Below are 15768 nucleotides of genomic sequence, written 5' to 3' on the forward strand. Positions count from 1 at the left end.
ATCCCGGCTGTCTCCAAGCCAGAGGCGGGGTACACCCTGGACTGGTTGCCACGTATAGACAAACAACCATTCACACTCACATTCATACCGATGGTCAATTTGGAGTCGCTAATTAACCTAGCATGTTTTTGGAATGTGGAAGGAAACCGGAATACCCGGAGAAAACCCACGCATGCACGGGGAGAACATGCAAACTACACACAGAGATGGCCGAGAGTGGAATTGAACTCGGGTTTCCTAGCTGTGAGGCCTGCGTGCTAACCACTCAACCACTGTGCATCCCGTGATAACATTCATTCATTCATTTTCTACCGCTTTTCCTCACGAGGGTCGTGGGGGTGCTGGAGCCTATCCCGGCTGTCTTCGGGCCAGAGGCGGGGTACACCCTGGACTGGTGGCCAGCCAATCACAGGGCACATATAGACAAACAACCATTCACACTCACATTCATACCTATGGGCAATTTGGAGTCGCCAATTAACCTAGCATGTTTTTGGAATGTGGGAGGAAACCGGAGAAAACCCACGCATGCACGGGGAGAACATGCAAACTCCACACAGACATGGCCGAGGGTGGGATCGAACCCGGGTACTCAAGTATCAGATCAAGAAAACTAAAAGGGTAGAAATGAATGATGACACCATGCTGGATATTGACTTTCTCACTTCCTGATTTGATCCCGTTTGTGTCTGCAGGTCCAACAGACCTGAGCATGAAGTCCATCGCTCCAAACTCCTCCTCCTCTAGCTCCAACAGTCATGGTCAGGGAGGCGGCGGGGGAGGAGCTTCGGCCCAGCTCAGCCCTCCAGAGGTCACGGCAGTGAGGCAGCTCATCGCTGGTTACCGGGAGTCCGCGGCTTTCCTGCTTCGCTCGGCGGACGAGCTGGAGAACCTGATCCTGCAGCAGAACTGAGCTTGAGCCCACCCACAATGCAGCCTGTGCGTCTACATATGTAAATATGTCACGCTGACATGCAATTCTTGGACCGACACAAACAGACAGGAGTGGTTCTGCCAAGCACGGCGGGTCCTGTAAAGTACCTTTACTCAACCCACGCAAATTATTTATGCATTCGGTTCCCTTTGACCTCAGTGCTCTGTCTTGCTTTCGCCACCGCAACCCCCATTTGTCTCAGGAAGTGATAATCTGTATGGAAAAAAACTAGTGGAGTATTGCAAGAATTCAATTCTCATTGTCGTGCTAAGGTTTGCCATTGTTATGTTGTCACACACACATGTAAAATATCCTGTACAGTGACGCGGTTTGATTGGGTGATCTACTCCGTATTGATACTACATTTATAAATGTTTCCAAAAATAATGACTTCGCATCGGGAAAAAAAAAAAATTACATTTTGGACCATTTTAGTAGTCTCTTTAAACTGTGTGGTCGAAATATTACCTCGTAAGACTCACGACCTGAACATGCCTGGATGGGTACTGACTAGGAAGCCTGAGTATGAGCTCATACGAGGTCACAAAAACCTGTCAGGGAAAAGTAAAAAAAAAAAAAAAAGAAAGAAGAGATTAATATATTGTTTAATGTCAGCAGAGGAAGGTGCAATATTGATGATAATCAGTAATGGTGTACTTTTGGGAGTATTTCACCACAATCCTCTCGAGTCCTAACTGTTAGAAGATGTGATAATCCCATGCAGCATTGTAGCCAACTTCATTGTTGTCTGTTGTGAATACCGATGTTTATCATTATCATTATCATTATCATTATCATTATCATTATCATTATTATTCATTCTCATGCAGATCTACAGGGACGGAAAAAAAGGTGAGTTGTTGCACAATTTTTTTTTTTTTTTTTTTGGTGAAGGAATTGATCTGTGAGTTTTCTCATGCACAGCCAATACAGATTGATTACTTTTCGTTGAGGCGACCGGAAACATCCGCATGGCTTGCATAGCGGATGTTGTGAGTGTGTGCGTCGCTCACTCGCTTACCCCCCACCACCCCCACCCCCCACTCCTCCCAAAACCACGTTGATGTTAGAAAACACGCAAGAGACAATCTTTGACAAAGATGTAACTACATCACAGTTTACGCTCCCTGCTGTGTGTCTGTTTGTGATATGTGTGTGTGTGTGTGTGTGTGTGTGTGTATTTGGAGTCTGATGGCACACAGAAGTGCTCAAACCAGACAAGAGAGCACAGTCTCACACTTTTTTGACGGTGAGTCACTCAGCACAAACACGGTTGTCAAATGTGTTTTTTTTTTTATTTGTATTTTTTTAATTTTTTTTTTTTTTACAAATTATAATTTCTGCTTCTGCTTAAAAGTGATCGTGCACAGTTTTGTGTAAAAGTGAAGTGACCCATTTTGTACAAGATTGAATTCACTCGCTCAGCACATTCCCCAACAAGGACAACTTGACTCTCCAAGCGGCCTCCTCGGCTGGCACCTTAGGAAAGTTTAAAGAGATATATATTCTTTATTTATCTATCATCAAACACCTCATTACCACGCCGGCGCGTCCCACTCGCATTTCAAGTGTAATCTCTATGAACTATTGCAAGTTTGGAAGCACTTTATAGCTCAGGATTAAGGAAAAACATAAGTGATAAGTGAGTGTGTCTTTACTTCCGAGTCGTAATCACGAGTCGAGTCACAAGCAGCTTTACGGCTCCTCGGCAGGGGCGGCCTGCCAACATCACGTGTGTGTGCCACATATCTCAAGTAACTGAAGCGTAGGAGTCTTCCTCATCTCTGATTTTTTATTTTTATTTTTATTTTTTTGTAACCTTTGCCATGACGCTCACACTCACATACACTTTCACCCCAATGTTTGCTTGCTGGTGTGCTGAACAACATTGTGTGCTAGAGTTTGTGTGATCAACAACTATTTTTTTTAAAATTTTTTTTATTAATAATAATGCCCAATGGATCTTCTCTTTGTATTGACTGGACAATGTAATAATCTATTGGTGTTGATGAAAATGCCCTGGTAGCTTGTGGATTGCCAGTGTGGTCAGATAAGTGTACTGTATAGCTGTACAAAGAGTGGTAAAAAAAAAAAAAAATGTTTTGAATTGTTCTTTTTCTGTGGGTACGGCACTGTTAAAAAAAAAAAAAAAAATCCAAGCGGTTTATACGCCCTTGCCTGTTTTAACTTATTATTTGGTGGTGGTCTGTAATGCTATTGTTATTTATATGATTTCATGGTTGCCTCTACTGCACTGATAAGACTGTAGCTCTGTGCATGGGGGTGTACTGTATACCTGTGTGAAGCTTCGTATCCCCCCCCCCCTCTCATCCCTCCAGTTTTGGACTCAGTGAAAGTGTGATGTTTACATGTACAGTTTTTCAGAATATGTTTTCTTTAACATTTTATGTTGAAGAGGTTTTCCCACTCACCCGTTCCCCCTAATTTGCATACACACACACATACACACACATACCAAGATCTTGGTTTGCTGCTTGAAGTGCAACTTCTCAAATTGACTCAAACGGTCCAAGGTTGCTTCGACACCTCAATGCGGTCACCTGGGTGTTTTTGGTGGACCAGCACATATGTATCAAAGACGAGTAACAGCTTAAATCAGCTCTGTTCAAATACTCTTGTGGCCTATAAAAGGAGAGGTGAGTAGGTACATTTTTTAAAACGTAAGTGCTCAGAAAACTTCTCTTGAACCCATTTGGTACCCTGAAAGGTACTTGTCCTTGGTAAACATATAAGCCATTCCCCTCTCCTGGCCTTTACGGGGAACCCATAAGCCTCAGGAAATACTCAATCTCCAAGTAGAGTTTGTATCCACTGATTTCCTCTGAAATGAGACTGAAATCACTAACAAAAAAAAAAAAAACCATTAACATTTATATGGAGATGTCTATTGTTTTGTACATTTATCATTGTGATTTGAAAGTGGATCTTTTTCCAGTACATGTGACTTAATATTTTGATTATGTTGGAGTGTTTATAGGTATAGATATTTATTATTATATGTGGAAATACAAAAAAAAAAAAAAAAAAAAAAAAAAAGGTTGAACCTGTTTCATTTGTATGTTTCATGCAAAAACTGTCCAGGTGAGATCCTTTCTGCCTCTTACATATCATTAAGGAGGGACCTGTGTTTGTTTGGAAAATAGCGCTTTTTCAGTGTTGCATCAACGCTATGGGGGGGTAAAAAAAAAATCTACACCAATGGTTTACCAACACAGTTGAAGACTCTCCCTCTTCTCCTGAGATGTCAGTAATTGAATAAAATAGTGCGATGAGCTATCAAAGTGCAACTTTGCTTCTTAATCACACCTTTAACACACAATGGGGGGGGCTGGAGTACTCCCTTGTACCTCTGTGATTGGCCTCTCGCCTGAAGACAGCTGGGATAGGCTCCAGCATACCCCTAGTGACACATATAGACAAACAACCATTCACACTCACATTCATACCTATGGACAATTTGGAGTTGCTAATTAACCTAGCATGTTTTTGGAATGTGGGAGGAAACTGGAGTACCCGGAGAAAACCAACGCATGCACGGGGAGAACATGAAAGATGGCCGAGGGTGATATTGAACCCTGGTCTCCTAGCCGTGAGGTCTGCACGCTAACCATTCGTCCACCGTGCAGCCCCTGATAACATTCATTCATTCATTTTCTACCGCTTTTTCCTCACGAGGGTCGCGGGGGGTGCTGGAGCCTATCCCAGCTGTCTTCGGGCGGGAGGCGGGGTACACCCTGGACTGGTGGCCAGCCAATCACAGGGCACATATAGACAAACAACCATTCACACTCAAATTCATACCTATGGACAATTTGGAGTCGCTAATTAGCCTAGCATGTTTTTGTAATGTGGGAGGAAACCGGAGTACCCGGAGAAAACCCACGCATGCACGGGAAGAACATGCAAACTCCACACAGAGATGGCCGAGGGTGGAATTGAGCCTTGGTCGCCGAGCTGTGAGGTCTGCGCGCTAACCACTCGACCGCCGTGCAGCCTTTGATAACATTTACACCAATTAAATTTTTATTGTATTTTAGCTCAACATCCCGATATATACATACATTTTGATGCATATGCAAAAGACAAATTTCACTGTACTGTATACATCACGTGACACATCTTGCTTTAGAATTCTGCACGAGTAATATTTTTGTCCACATGGGGGCAGCAGAATCACATAAACACAGAGAAATGCAAGTGACTCATAGTTTTAAGACTTAATGACTAAAATAGTAGTTAGTTCCCCCAAATGAATGTGTTTATGAAGAATCCTGATTATGTTATTATGTCCCATGATACATAAATCCAAAAATACCTAAAGATGGCTGTGGAGATTGAGGCGATGTCCTCATAACTAAACTCGCAGGCCACTTGTCAAAGAAACTAATATTGCATGCTAAAAAAAAAATGTCCAAGAGTTTTTAACACATATGGCATGTTTGAAGATACTGACACAAACATCATTAATTATTAACGTCAAGTTAAAGTTATGAATGACATCAATGAAGTATTATTTATTGACTTATCAAAGGCATTTGACACCGTCCATCATAAAACTTTGCACAAAATTGGCTTATCTGAGCATGAAGTTTCTTGGTCCAGAAATGATCTAGCGGGTAAATCATAGTGTGTCCAGATGGCAGGGTCTGGAAGGGGGTTCCACAAGAGTCGCTGTCAAGCCCCATCTTGTTTTCTATTTATATAAATGATATGATTTGTAATTTGTCAGACGCTCTTTATCATTTTATGCATATGACACAATAATTTATTGTTTTGCTTGGTCTTTTTTTTGCAAGCTTTCATTAATTTAGTAGGAATTTATTAGGAATTATAAACATTTTAGGTTACGATCCACTGGCTTTTTGACTTTGACTGTCACTCATGTTGGAGTGAAGTTGCCCCCCCCCCCCCTCCCCACCCCACTCAAAACTCTGGTCAGTGAGTCTCTAGTTAAAATGAACTTTTGCGCTGTTTTTGTTTTTGAGTTATTACTGTTTATTACAGTTATAGGTTTACATTATAGATCAACCAAAGGAATTTAAAATTATATAAAATTGCGTTGAACTTGAAAATGACTCAACTGAAAATGATTTAAGATGCGCTTTTAAACTTTGTCAAGTGGCTGTAGAAGTCTTTTCTACTCGGTAGTCTGTGACTAGACTAGACTGGCCTACTTTCAAGCGTGGTCAAATATTTTGGCACAGTGAAATTTAGATGTGGAAACATCTACAGCTGCTGTCCTGTGAGAAATAGGACAGCACTCGCTTACACTGACCTGTCTGTCCACAACAGCAAATGACTTCATTTTCTAGAGGTTGCCAGCCTGAATGACACAGATTAAACAAAACAATCATATATGAACTAAAATACTAAATTGTTAAATGAGTGAAGTAATGGATCGGATTAAAAAGACTTAAAATTACATTACGTTTTAATACATCTGTTGTGTAGGTTGACTTAAAAGGGACCCGTTGTGCACATTTTTTGGCCCTTTGTATTGAGTTGTGGGCTCCTATAGAGCAGCTACACACAATAACAGCACACAAAGCTTTATAGTTCTTCCAGAATCTGCACCTATTCAGATATATTTCGTTGGATTTCATATGAAAGTTTAATGTTAGTGCGGCCCCGCGCAAGTTTGATATGGATGCTGTATGGTATCATGTACCCAGAAAAAATTATTACGTTTGATTCATGTTCATGTTAAAGGTTAAATAACTGTTAATAGTTATCCTCCCTATCCGTGTGGAAGTGGTAAGTTATTGGCTATTTAAGTTTAAAGGAAATAACTTGAAGGCTACCGTTTAGGTCGCTAGCGCTCTAGTTTGCGAGTTAGCATGTGTCTCAAGACCCTGCAGTTGCGCAATATGTTGTAAATAAAAAGAGTATAAATGTGACTATAGTCGTGTTTTGTCATGTCTACAGGGCTCTAATAATGCTTTGTTCATTTTAATCTGAAAAAAAAATTTGTCTACCCACCAACTATATGTGCTTTCTTAAGTTTTTATTATTTGCCGTTTTATTATTATTATTATTATATTTATTTATTACTGATTGATTGATTTTCTTTATTCTTGATTTGTTTATTTATTTTTCATCTTATGTTGTGCAGAAAAATAAAAATTAAGATATTTGAGAACAGTGGAATGTTTTATCAGAGCTTTTATTGTAGAAAATCGGAACCAAAGCACTGAAAAAAAAAAGTTTGTATATTTTTCTGTTTTTAATAAATAAATGAACTATAATATAAGTTAGCCAATCATGTTTCAAAACTCCTTTTTTATTTTTGTCACTCTGCAGCACCTCCCAGGGCAGACCCGGCATACACTTTTTACAGCGGAGCCAGACTAACTGTGTCAAAGGTCAAATCATGTTTTGAAACAATCATGCTGTCAAACATCATTGTAAAGTACTTTGCAGCGACAACACAGTTTTATGTAACACACTTTCATAGATCATTAATTATTACAAGTTGATTAGATAATCCTAATTAGTCACCGTAGTCTCAATTGAGGTCAACCAGTCAAAGCAGGAAGTTAATTATTTATTGCTATATGTTGTGTAGCATGCGGTGGGTCTGGAGGAAGCTAACAGGTCATCGAGGTGGTCTATGCAGGTTGGCCTTCAATCAGTACAACTGTTTGTGTTGACACTGTGTGTGTGTGTGTGTGTGTGTGTGTGAGACACGCATGCCCTCAGCTCATGCTAGTCATCAAATAAAGCGCTAAAAACAGAACGCTGCACCCCCGTATCCGGGCGGGCAGCGAACCCTTCACCCGAGACGGCAAACATATATACCATGTAATTGAATAAGTAACCCCCTAGTGATAAGGGAGCCACGTGCCGGTCTTGTTTTTGTGTTTTCCAGTTACATGCAATGCAGGAGCGGACCTTTCCTTGGCAGCACTGAACCACACGAGGACACGTTCCACTAGCATGAGGACCTTTTTTTGGGACTTTTTTAAGTGTGACATTTGCAGAAGACCTGCATTAAAGAAGCACTGTTGGGTTTTTCCTGATGCTTAATTTTTTATGTTTTAATGCCATCAGATCGGGTGGCACGGTGGTCTAGTGGTTAGCGCGCAGACCTCACAGCTAGGAGACCAGGGTTCAATTCCACCCTCGGTCTTCTCTGTGTGGAGTTTACATGTTCTCCCCGTGCATGCGTGGGTTTTCTCCGGGTACTCCGGTTTCCTCCCACATTCCAAAAACATGCTAGGTTAATTGGCGACTCCAAATTGTCCATAGGTATGAATGTGAGTGTGAATGGTTGTTTGTCTATATGTGCCCTGTGATTGGCTGGCGACCAGTCCAGGGTGTACCCCGCCTCTCGCCCAAAGACAGCTGGGATAGGCTCCAGCACTCCCTGCGACCCTCGTGAGGAAAAGCAGTAGAAAATGCATGAATGAATGTTATCATGGGCTGCACAGTGGTCGAGTGGTTAGCACGCAGACCTCACAGCTAGGAGACCAGGGTTCAATTCCACCCTCGGCCATCTCTGTGTGGAGTTTGCATGTTCTCCCCGTGCATGCGTGGGTATTCTCCGGGTACCTCGCCTCTCGCCCAAAGACTGCTGGGATAGGCTCCAGCACTCCCCGCGACCCTCTTGAGGAAAAGTGGTAGAAAATGAATGAATGCCATCTGATCTACATTGCATGACCTTTTACAGCAGGGGGGTCCAAATTTTTACCCACTGAGGACCACCTATGGAAGAGTCAAATAATGAGGAGGCCATTTTTACTTCTTTTTGTAAAAAGGCTGAAAACCCAGGTTTTTTGAAAATTTACGCCACAATTTTGCCTCAGTTTGCATACATTCTCTGGTTAAAGTACAGTATGCCTTGAGTGGGACGGCCCAGACCAAAAGTGATTCAGAAGACCTGAAGATCCCAGGCTTGCTTGCAGGCGAGTACCTGGTGGCCAGGTCCCTCCCCCCCCTGTAGACCCACCACCAACAGGGACAAACATAAGGGTCATTGCGTTTTGGGCAACGGTTGAGGGCGGGACGCCGGGTGACCTGGTTTGGTTCTTGGGACATGTGAGTCACTTCCCTGGTGGGCAAGGAGCCGGAACTTGTTCGGCATGTTGACACATTGCAACTCGATATAGTCAGACTCACCTTGACCTGCAGTTTGGGTTCTTTCTGGAACCAAACTCTTTGAGAGGTATTGGACTGTGTTCTATTCTGGATTTGCTGCAGGGGGGGAGGCTTATTAATAGCCCCCTGGCTTGGTACGTCTGTGTTGGAGTCATCCCTGGTGAATGAGAGGGTCAATTCCTTACACCTTCAATTGGGGGAAAGGGTCCTGACTGTCATTTGGGCATAAGCACCATATGGCTGTTTAGAGTACCTGGACTTCTTTGAGTCCATCGGACTCTGTCATTCTACTGGGGGACTTCAACCCGTGATTGGTTGGAATGGCCTCCCCAATATGAACCCAAGTGGTGTGTTGTTATTGGACTTCTGTGCTAACTTCGGTTTGTCCGTAACTAACACCATGTTGGAACATTGGGAGTGCACTTGGCACCATGACACCCTAGACCGCAGGTCTATCATCATCAGACCTGCTGAGGGTGCCGGGCAGACCTGGGAAACCCAAACGTGTATGGAGGGTGTGCTGGGAATGTCTGGCAAAGACTCCCGTTTGTCAAGACCGAGACATTGAGTCCAAATGGGCCGTATTCCGTACCTCAGTGCTCAGTGCCAGTTGTTGTGGTAGACCCCAAACCCGATGGTGGAGACCAGAGGTCAGGGCTGCATGGATGGCTGGTGGAACTCCTCAGGTATCATCAGTCTTGGCGGTGGTCGGGGCAAAAACTTTGGGTGCGGGAGGGGTCCATTGAGGACATGGAAGCAGTGCCTGCTGACCTCGACTGAGGATGTAGTCGGACAGTGGAAGGAATACTTTGAGGTCCTTCTCAATCCCACTGACATTCCATCCATATTCCCTTTTCTCTCCCTTATTTTTCCCGACTTTCTTTCTCACATCCTATTTTTTGTTGCTTTCCAAATCGAACTCATTGAATTGATTGAAGGTCAATTGCCAAAATCTTCTCAATGAGAAGCTTGGATTCTTTGGAACCCTCATGGAACGTTCACCACTTTTATGATGGACGAGTGTGAGTGGTGGAGGGTCATGTGACTGGCAAACATCAAAGATACGGACCTATTTGAATCCATGATAACAGATCTGTTGCTGATTGGATCAGACACTTCAATGGTGTATCGCAGAAGACAAAGATGATTGACGATGATTGATTGATGTGGTGGGCAAAGCCGTTAGCACTTTGACTGTCAATCACAAACATCTTGGACCAGATTAAGATTAAGATGAAGATATGCCTTTATTCGCCCCTCAGTGGGGGAAATTTGCATTGCACAGTGGCAAGAGTACAGAATCAGTTAAGCAGTACAAAAATACACAATATAGAAAAATAAACAATATAAACAACCACAAGTATTAACAAAATCAACAGTTTTTCCCAGACTTATATACAATACAGTATGTAGATAATATGAATGAATGTGCTGGAGCCTATCCCAGCTGTCTTGGGGCGAGAGACGGGGTAAACCCTGGACTGGTCTCCAGCCAATCACAGGGCATATATAGACAAACAACCATTCACACTCACATTCATACCTATGGACAATTTGGAGTCGCTAATTAACCTAGCATGTTTTTGGAATGTGGGAGGAAACCTGAGTACCCGGAGAAAACCCGGGAGAGAACATGGCTGAGGGTGGAATTGAACCCTGGTCTGGATTTACATTATTTCATACAAAAAACTGATTCTGTTAACATCTGTTTTGGTTAGAGTTGGACCTGGAATAAGTTAATGACGCTAACTTCTACTGTATAAACATATAATTAATTAATTACACAATTTTGCTCTTTGTACCATTGTTAGTACTTCTAGAATATGTCACAGGTAAAAAAAAAAAAAAAAAACGAGCTGGAGTCTACAAATTGAGTTAGTTTGGATACCCTTGGTTAACAATGTGGACCTTCAGAGGCGCTGACCTTCACTGTGTCCCATGAACTTTACTCATAGAAACCCCTCCTGTCCACGTGGACAGGGTCGCAGGACATTTTTAGAGCAGGACGTCTCTTCTGATTCGTCCCCAGAGAAAGATGGTGCAGCTTTTTCATGCCATGCATCACAACATGGAGTCACGGTGATTTATGTACCGGACTGAAATCCGATCTCTTCCATCTGACTCAGAGCAGACTTTGCTCCGTGTGAACTTAACTGCCAGTGTACTCGCTGTCAGATGTTCTCACCGTATCTTTTCTTTGAAATGTTTGTGGATCAGCAAATACTCTCATTTACAGTAAATAGTTGCACGCCAAAAAAATCATAATGGCTGTTTTAAAGGCTGTAATGACATACAGTAGATGCAGTATGTACAGTATATTCTGTTGGATAATGTTATATCAATAAAAGCTATATATCAATAAAAGCTCAGATAAAACATTCTACTGTTCTCAAATATCTTACTTTTTATTTTTCTACACAAAATAAGATGAAAAATAAATAAACAAATCAAGAATAAAGAAGCTCGGGGCTGGGTGAGACTGGGCCGCATCGGGTTTTCCAAAAAAAAAAACGCATTTATTAAAAACAAAAAAATTTAAAAAACTTCGCTTTGGTTCCAATTTTCTACAAGAAAAGCTCTGATAAAACATATGAACAAAAAAAAACAATGAAAAAAAAAAAACGCATTTATTAAAAACTAATTTTTTTTTAAAAACTTTGCTTTGGTTCCAATTTTCTACAAGAAAAGTTCTGATAAAACATTCCACTGTTCTCAAATATCTTACTTTTTATTTTTCTACACAAAATAAGATGAAAAATAAACAAACAAATCAAGAATAAAGAAAATCAATCAATCAGTAATAAATAAATATAATAATAATAATAAAACGGCAAATAATAAAAACTTAAGAAAGCACATATAGTTGGTGGGTAGACAAATTATTTTTTTCAGATTAAAATGAACAAAGCATTATTAGAGCCCTGTAGACATGACAAAACACGACTATAGTCACATTTATACTCTTTTTATTTACAACATATTGCGCAACTGCAGGGTCTTGAGACACATGCTAACTCGCAAACTAGAGCGCTAGCGACCTAAACGGTAGCCTTCAAGTTATTTCCTTTAAACTTAAATAGCCAAAAACTTACCACTTCCACACGGATAGGGAGGATAACTATTAACAGTTATTTAACCTTTAACATGAACATTAATCAAACGTAATAATTTTTTCTGGGTACATGATACCATACAGCATCCATATCAAACTTGCGCGGGCCGCACTAACATTAAACTTTCATATCAAGGCGGGGGCCTCAAACTAGTGTCCTGGGCCACATGTTTGAGACCCCTGATCTAAACTGTGCAGTTATTGTCCATCTCTGTTGGCTTGCAAGACTTCTATTCTTCCCGTTTGTGTTGGAGTACTCATGCTGACCTATATTTATGGTAAGAGGCTAAGTTATGCAAGCATCTCGGCGAAACAATAGCATATTGCTAGTCACACAAAGTCAAAGGGCTTACTGCTGTTTGAATAGTCGGCTGCTTGTGTTACGAAACAGCAGCTCAGCCGAGTGTTGCATAAAAGCACCACACAAGAAATACAAAACCAGTACTGAAGATCAATCATTTTATTTCTATTTTTTATTTTCAACAAATCAAAATGAAATACATGAAAAACACTCAAGTTGTATTTGGTCGTCGTAGAAATAATCTATACAGTAAAAAATAATCTAACTATTTAGTGAAAATGCAATCTTTAATCACCACCATCATCTCCATCTGGACTCCGATGGCAAGTTGGTGGCAAAGAGGAGGGAGAGGTGCCTCTAGGAGGACGCAGGCGGTGGGGTAGAGGCCTCAAACTTTCCAATGTCGCCGTTTTCACCGAGTTGGGGCTTCAGAAGCATTTCCCTGGCGATGCAGGTCACCTGACCACTGGCCACTGTGTAGCTCCCATTTCTGCAAGCAACAACAGTTTTATGTGGTTTTAATTTTTCTTTGATTTTGTTGTTTTTTTTTTAAACATGCTTACTTTTGGTTTTCAGCTCCGGGTTTTGCAAAGAAAAAAGAGGTCCACCAGTGACCAGAGTCTTGTCTTGGAAGTCCTGTGAAGAGCAGATGTGATATTTCCAGACCTTAGAACCACAAACGCCACCTTGACCTTTGTCATACATACCTGGGGGGTGCGGGATGACCTCGCCTGAGTATTCAGCGCTGCTACACGAGCTGTTGCTGGAGGTAGACCCGATGCGACCTGGATAGCATATACAGACCACTTGTGTCATTTTGGTGTTCCTGAAGGAAGTTATTCCATTTAGAAGGCATCTGACTCACGTCTGTAGTAATCATGGGTGGCGATGAGGGAGCCACTTGATGGAATTGCTGCCATTTTCTCCGACCTTAGGTGGAAAACCGCTCACAGATGTAAAATGCTGACCTAGAAAGGAAAACATGATCTCAGGTACAAATACTTCTTGATCATCTAGTACAGGGGTCTCAAACACGCGGCCACTAGTTTGAGGCCCCCGCCTTGATATGAAAGTTTAATGTTAGTGCGGCCCCGCGCAAGTTTGATACGGATGCTGTATGGTATCATGTACCCAGAAAAAATTATTACGTTTGATTAATGTTCATGTTAAAGGTTAAATAACTGTTAATAGTTATCCTCCCTATCCGTGTGGAAGTGGTAAGTTTTTGGCTATTTAAGTTTAAAGGAAATAACTTGAAGGCTACCGTTTAGGTCGCTAGCTCTCCAGTTTGTGAGTTAGCATGTGTCTCAAGACCCTGCAGTTGCGCAAAAAAATGTTGTAAATAAAAAAAGTATAAATGTGACTATAGTCGTGTTTTGTCATGTCTACAGGGCTCTAATAATGCTTTGTTCATTTTAATCTGAAAAAAAATAATTTGTCTACCCACCAACTATATGTGGTTTCTTAAGTTTTTATTATTTGCCGTTTTATTATTATTATTATATGTATTTATTTATTACTGATTGATTGATTTTCTTTATTCTTGATTTGTTTATTTATTTTTCATCTTATTTTGTGTAGAAAAATTAAAATTAAGATATTTGAGAACAGTGGAATGTTTTATCAGAGCTTTTCTTGTAGAAAATTGGAACCAAAGCAAATTTTTTAATTTTTTTTTGTTTTTAATAAATGCTTTTTTTATTGTTTTTTTGTTCATATGTTTTATCAGAGCTTTTCTTGTAGAAAATTGGAACCAAAGCGAAGTTTTTAAATTTTTTTTGTTTTTAATAAATGCGTTTTTTTTTTTTTTTTTGAAAACCTGATGCGGCCCAGTCTCACCCAGACCCGATCTCCAGTGCCCCCCCAAGTAAATTGAGTTTGAGACCCCTGATCTAGTATATGTTTTGTCATGGAACTCTATCACTTTGTGGAGTTCAGATGTGACCAAATCATGTTTTTATTCAAAAGAACAAGCATGGCAGACACTGCGGTTTCGTCCTAGTTGACTTGTGCAGAGACAGCTGCTTCTAGGAATCTGGTTTCTCACGTTCCAACTCATGTGGGAAACTAAAGCTGTGGGGCCAAAACAAATAGAGCACTTATGTTCTAACATGACTGTCAATACTGTTTTTACACCATGTGTGAAAGTACTGGAACTGTTTTATGAAGAAAACATTGCCAAGAAAGCATTATTGAAAATAATATTTAAATGAACACAGCAGCTTTCACGCCTTAAGGACCAGATGAAGGCAGTCCAGCTTAACCCTCAGCTGAGCCGCAGATGGCTCTGGGGATTTTAAGGAGCTGAGTACACTTTGTACTACAAAACAAGTATAAACAACTTGTGAATAAACGTGTCAATAAAAGTACTGAATTTTTGTGCATGTAAAAGCTTTTGCCTCCGGTGTCACGTATTGTGTCTTTTTTATATTAAAAAAAATAATTGATTACATACCTTTTAGGTTAAAATGGGGAAGCAGTTGCCTCCAGGGCGGCTGGAAGGTTCGGATGGCTGCAGGAAAGGTAGAAGACTTCAGGTAGCTCTAATGGCCCATTTGTTGCGTGTCACTTGACGACTGCCGCTGTCGGACGAGCCTGCAGGCTGCTTTTAAAGCCTCTGCTGCTGAGCACGTATGCTGCTGGCATGCGGGGAGGGCGGGGCGGAACACTCCGGGACACGAAACGTGCAGGATTGCCTGGAACGTGGTGACGATGTAGCATGAAAGAGGTGGCATTTTGTAACCAAGCAATGGATGAAGCCTCCTCGATGGTAGAGAAATCACATTAGAATAATATTTAAGTAACATTTTTAATGTTTTTGTAACAATTGTAAGCGTTTGCAAATTATAAACAGTGTGCTTTGTTTATTTTCGTTTGTACCGACATTGCTGTACATGTCCCTGGTGGTCTAGTGGTTAGGATTCGGCGCTCTCACCGCCGCGGCCCGGGTTCGATTCCCGGTCAGGGAACTTACTTTTGGTTGTTATATTAACATGTAGCGGTGAAAGCATAATTTATATTTTTATCATCGTTTCTTGTTAATTAAAGGAATAAAACATGTATTATGTGATAAATCGTAAACGCATTTACAGTGTAAAGTACTTAATAAGTCTTGATGAATTTGTTGCTTCAACCATCTCCGTTTTTGGTGATTTGGGATTGAAAAAAGAGACGAGAGAAGGGCAAATAAAAAGGGTGTCAATGTATGTATATATTTTTTTCTAGCCTAGACAGTCTGTGGAAATGATCCTTTTAGCTAAATGTCCACAATGATGCTTCATTGTGGACATTTTGCTAAAAGTT

General features: G+C 41.0%; 2 protein-coding genes and 1 non-coding gene across 5 annotated transcripts in view; 2 read left to right on the forward strand and 1 right to left on the reverse strand.

Moving 5' to 3' along the window:
* The window catches only part of nol4la (nucleolar protein 4-like a), a 29274-nt gene extending 27698 nt beyond the window's left edge, over positions 1 to 1576 (forward strand). For all 3 annotated transcript variants that reach the window (XM_058051378.1, XM_058051376.1, XM_058051377.1), the window contains one exon: positions 696 to 1576. In XM_058051378.1, coding sequence (XP_057907361.1) covers positions 696 to 913 — 218 coding nt within the window. In that variant the 3' untranslated portion in view covers positions 914 to 1576. The remainder of the gene's footprint in view (positions 1 to 695) is intronic.
* Positions 1577 to 12609: 11033 nt separating this feature from the next.
* Positions 12610 to 15085, reverse strand: ppdpfa (pancreatic progenitor cell differentiation and proliferation factor a). The gene is made up of 5 exons (XM_058052385.1): positions 14921 to 15085; positions 13331 to 13433; positions 13173 to 13250; positions 13029 to 13101; positions 12610 to 12955 (listed from the first exon to the last, which is right to left on the reverse strand). The coding sequence occupies exons 2-5, from the start codon at positions 13383 to 13385 to the stop codon at positions 12823 to 12825; spliced, it is 339 nt and encodes a 112-aa protein (XP_057908368.1). The 5' UTR covers positions 13386 to 13433; positions 14921 to 15085; the 3' UTR covers positions 12610 to 12822.
* A 277-nt stretch (positions 15086 to 15362) lies between these two features.
* On the forward strand, positions 15363 to 15434 carry trnae-cuc (transfer RNA glutamic acid (anticodon CUC)). The gene has a single exon. It is a non-coding gene; the product is annotated as a tRNA-Glu (tRNA).
* The last annotated feature ends 334 nt before the right edge of the window (positions 15435 to 15768 follow it).

This window comes from Doryrhamphus excisus, chromosome 16 (assembly GCF_030265055.1).
Source record: "Doryrhamphus excisus isolate RoL2022-K1 chromosome 16, RoL_Dexc_1.0, whole genome shotgun sequence".
Taxonomy (NCBI): Eukaryota; Metazoa; Chordata; class Actinopteri; order Syngnathiformes; family Syngnathidae; genus Doryrhamphus; species Doryrhamphus excisus.

Excerpts from the sequence above, each read along its gene's own strand:
- ppdpfa (XM_058052385.1), bottom strand. The coding sequence starts at position 13,385 with ATGGCAGCAATTCCATCAAGTGGCTCCCTCATCGCCACCCATGATTAC. Across the intron at positions 13,102-13,172 it reads GGTCATCCCGCACCCCCCAG|GACTTCCAAGACAAGACTCT; the intron begins GTATGTATGACA and ends TGCTCTTCACAG. Across the intron at positions 12,956-13,028 it reads CCCGGAGCTGAAAACCAAAA|AAATGGGAGCTACACAGTGG; the intron begins GTAAGCATGTTT and ends TGTTGCTTGCAG.